A 2703-nucleotide genomic window follows, 5' to 3' on the forward strand; every position below is an offset into this window, starting at 1 on the left:
TAATCCTGTACACTATGTGTTCTATATTTGTGAAAGTACAATAATGAATGGTGACTCTATTGATGATCCATTTGCTGTAAATCGAAGGAGTAAAGAATCCTCTTTAATGAGCTTCAAAATCTAACATATTTCCAAAATGCATCAAACCACTAAAATAATCTAATTGTGTGTGAATAAATAAGGAATGATGCTGATGGGGCAGGTGCTAATATGAACCCAGAAAGATGCTGTTGCTTGAATAAAGTGTCAGTAATTACTGAATTACACATAACAGTCCAGCTCATTAGCATCGTGAGGAGAAGACAACCTTGGCTGTATGCATGAGCTCACCCAGAGACGCTTCTCCAAATGGTAGTGCAGTTTGCACTAAGTTCGGCTACTCCAACATTACCTGTGAAACTGGTGCATAAAGCATTTCTAAAACTCAGGATTCAGTTCACATTCTTCTCCCAATGAGTCAGAGCAACTAAATAGAACTGAGGGGTAGAACTCATTTGTCAAACACTACAGAATAGAGCAAATGAAAGGGAAGCACACAGCACAAGTTGAAATATGCTTGGACATCATACTAAGTGATCATTTTGGAAGACCACAGTGATATAAGAACCAAACTTTCTGTCCAACCTGTGTTTCTCTCATTTCTTCATATTCTAGAAACTCTAGTTCAAAGCCCCTTGACACCAACATGTAAATCTCTGTCCACTTATGAGGTGCCTCAGTGCTGTCTTCATTTCCTTGTTCCTCAAACTGTAGACAAATGGGTTCATCACCTGAGGAACCACAATGTACATCACTGAAGCCACCGCATTCTTAGTAGAAGAGTCACTAAACGTAGAGCTCAAGTACACACCAAAAGCTGTCCCGTAGAAAAAGGAAACAACAAAGAGGTGAGACCCACAGGTGGAAAAGGCTTTATGCCTTCCCCCAACTGATGGCATTCTCAGAATACAGGAGACAATTTTAATATAAGAGAAAATGACACCAATGAGAGGAACGCCAAAAGCTATGTCTCCTGCTGAGTATATCAGCATGGCATTGACAAAGGTGTCAGTACAAGCCAGCTTGATGATCTGAGCGAGTTCACAGAAGAAGTGTGGGATTTCCACATTTGTGCAAAAGGACAGAGGCAGTGCTGCCAGACTGTGGAGCAGACCATGCACGATACTCATGAGCAGAGAGAGTAGAACCAGCAGGATGCAGAGGCAGGGGTGCATGATGATTGTGTACCTCAGGGGATGACAAATAGCCACATAGCGGTCATAGGCCATTACCACAAGGAGAAAATTTTCTAAACAAACGAAAACTAATACAAAACAAAGCTGAGAGAAGCATCCCGTGTAGCTGATTCTCTGATCCTGTGTTTGTATGGTCACCAACATCTTTGGGATCGTGCAGGTGCTTATGCAAATATCAGTGAGGGACAGGTTGGAGAGGAAGAAGTACATGGGGGTGTGGAGGTGGGGGTCAGAGCTGATGGCCAGGATGATGAGCAGGTTTCCCAGGATGGTGATGAGGTAGATAACCAGGAAGAAGCTGAAGATGAGGGGCTGCAGGTCTGGATCCTCTGTCAGTCCCAGGAGAAGGAATTCTGAGGTAGAGGTTTGGTTTCTGAATTTCATGTTGTTGGTGATTCTAGAGAAAAGATAAGGTGGGAATAAAATGAAACAAATGGTTTCTAAATGACCAAAAGTCTCTCTTGAGCATGATAAGAATGAAACTTCTTGATAAAATTGTAGAGGTTTGTTTTTTGACTTCTGGGAATAAGGACCAGCATTCCATTTTTAGCATATTTTATTCAAATTTAACACTTTCAGATTTTTCTAAAAGTGTCTTAAAACAAAATTTAGGAATCCACATTCCAAACCAAATGAATATTGAGATTTTTCTTTGTCTCCTTTGTTCTTCTATTTTTCATATTTCTTTACTCTTTCATTTTTGTGAGGTTTTTCTAATTTTTTTAGGGAAGGGTCTACATGATATTCAGGGTCTCACTACTAGATCAGACTCAGTGATCTGCCTGTTTATAGCCTCCAACAAGCTGGGATTACAGGCTTGCACCACCATGCCCATTCTCAATTGCTGTCTCAGTACACACTGGAGTCAGGGGCAGCACTCCCAGGAATCAAACCCCTGACCCCTGCACCTGCTTGCAGGCGCTTTAATCCACTGAGTTATTTGGCTGGCCCTTTTTGTTTTGTTTCCAAAACAGCTCGCAGTACTTAGCTTGCTTTTATCTTGCATAGCTTCATTTAGCCAACATTAGTTATATTTCAAGGGTGCTGTATACTCTAAGACACTTTTGATTCTACTCAGATGAACCACACTTCCCAAACGTCTTCAGAATCTATGACTCTGAGGCTACTGATATTGTAGAATCATGTAGTTATGACCAAGCTCAATGTAGGATCACCTAAATTGAAATCACAGGGCAGGGATGCACACATTTGTGTCTTTCAAAAGCTTGTCAGGTAGTTCCAAAGTGGAATTGTGGTAAGAAACTATTGTCCTAAAGCAAACAATACTATGAGTGCACTCATCTTTTTTTTTACTTCCACTTCCTGCTTTATTATTAATGAATATTATAAAAATGTTGACAGCCCACTTCCTCTGTTATTTTGATATAGTAACAGATGAACACTATTTGCATAATCTCTATTCTCTTTACATTAACACCTTAAATATTAAATGATGAAAGTGAAGCCT

General features: G+C 40.2%; 1 protein-coding gene across 1 annotated transcript; it reads right to left on the reverse strand.

Moving 5' to 3' along the window:
- Positions 1 to 562: 562 nt before the first annotated feature.
- Positions 563 to 1637, reverse strand: LOC101590692 (olfactory receptor 7G2-like). Its single transcript, XM_023705116.1, has one exon. The coding sequence runs from the start codon at positions 1617 to 1619 to the stop codon at positions 660 to 662; it is 960 nt and encodes a 319-aa protein (XP_023560884.1). The 5' UTR covers positions 1620 to 1637; the 3' UTR covers positions 563 to 659.
- Positions 1638 to 2703: the final 1066 nt, after the last annotated feature.

Source organism: Octodon degus, unplaced genomic scaffold (assembly GCF_000260255.1).
Source record: "Octodon degus isolate 3935 unplaced genomic scaffold, OctDeg1.0 scaffold00214, whole genome shotgun sequence".
NCBI lineage: Eukaryota > Metazoa > Chordata > Mammalia > Rodentia > Octodontidae > Octodon > Octodon degus.

Coding starts and splice junctions, on each gene's coding strand:
- LOC101590692 (XM_023705116.1), bottom strand. CDS start 1,619: ATGAAATTCAGAAACCAAACCTCTACCTCAGAATTCCTTCTCCTGGGA.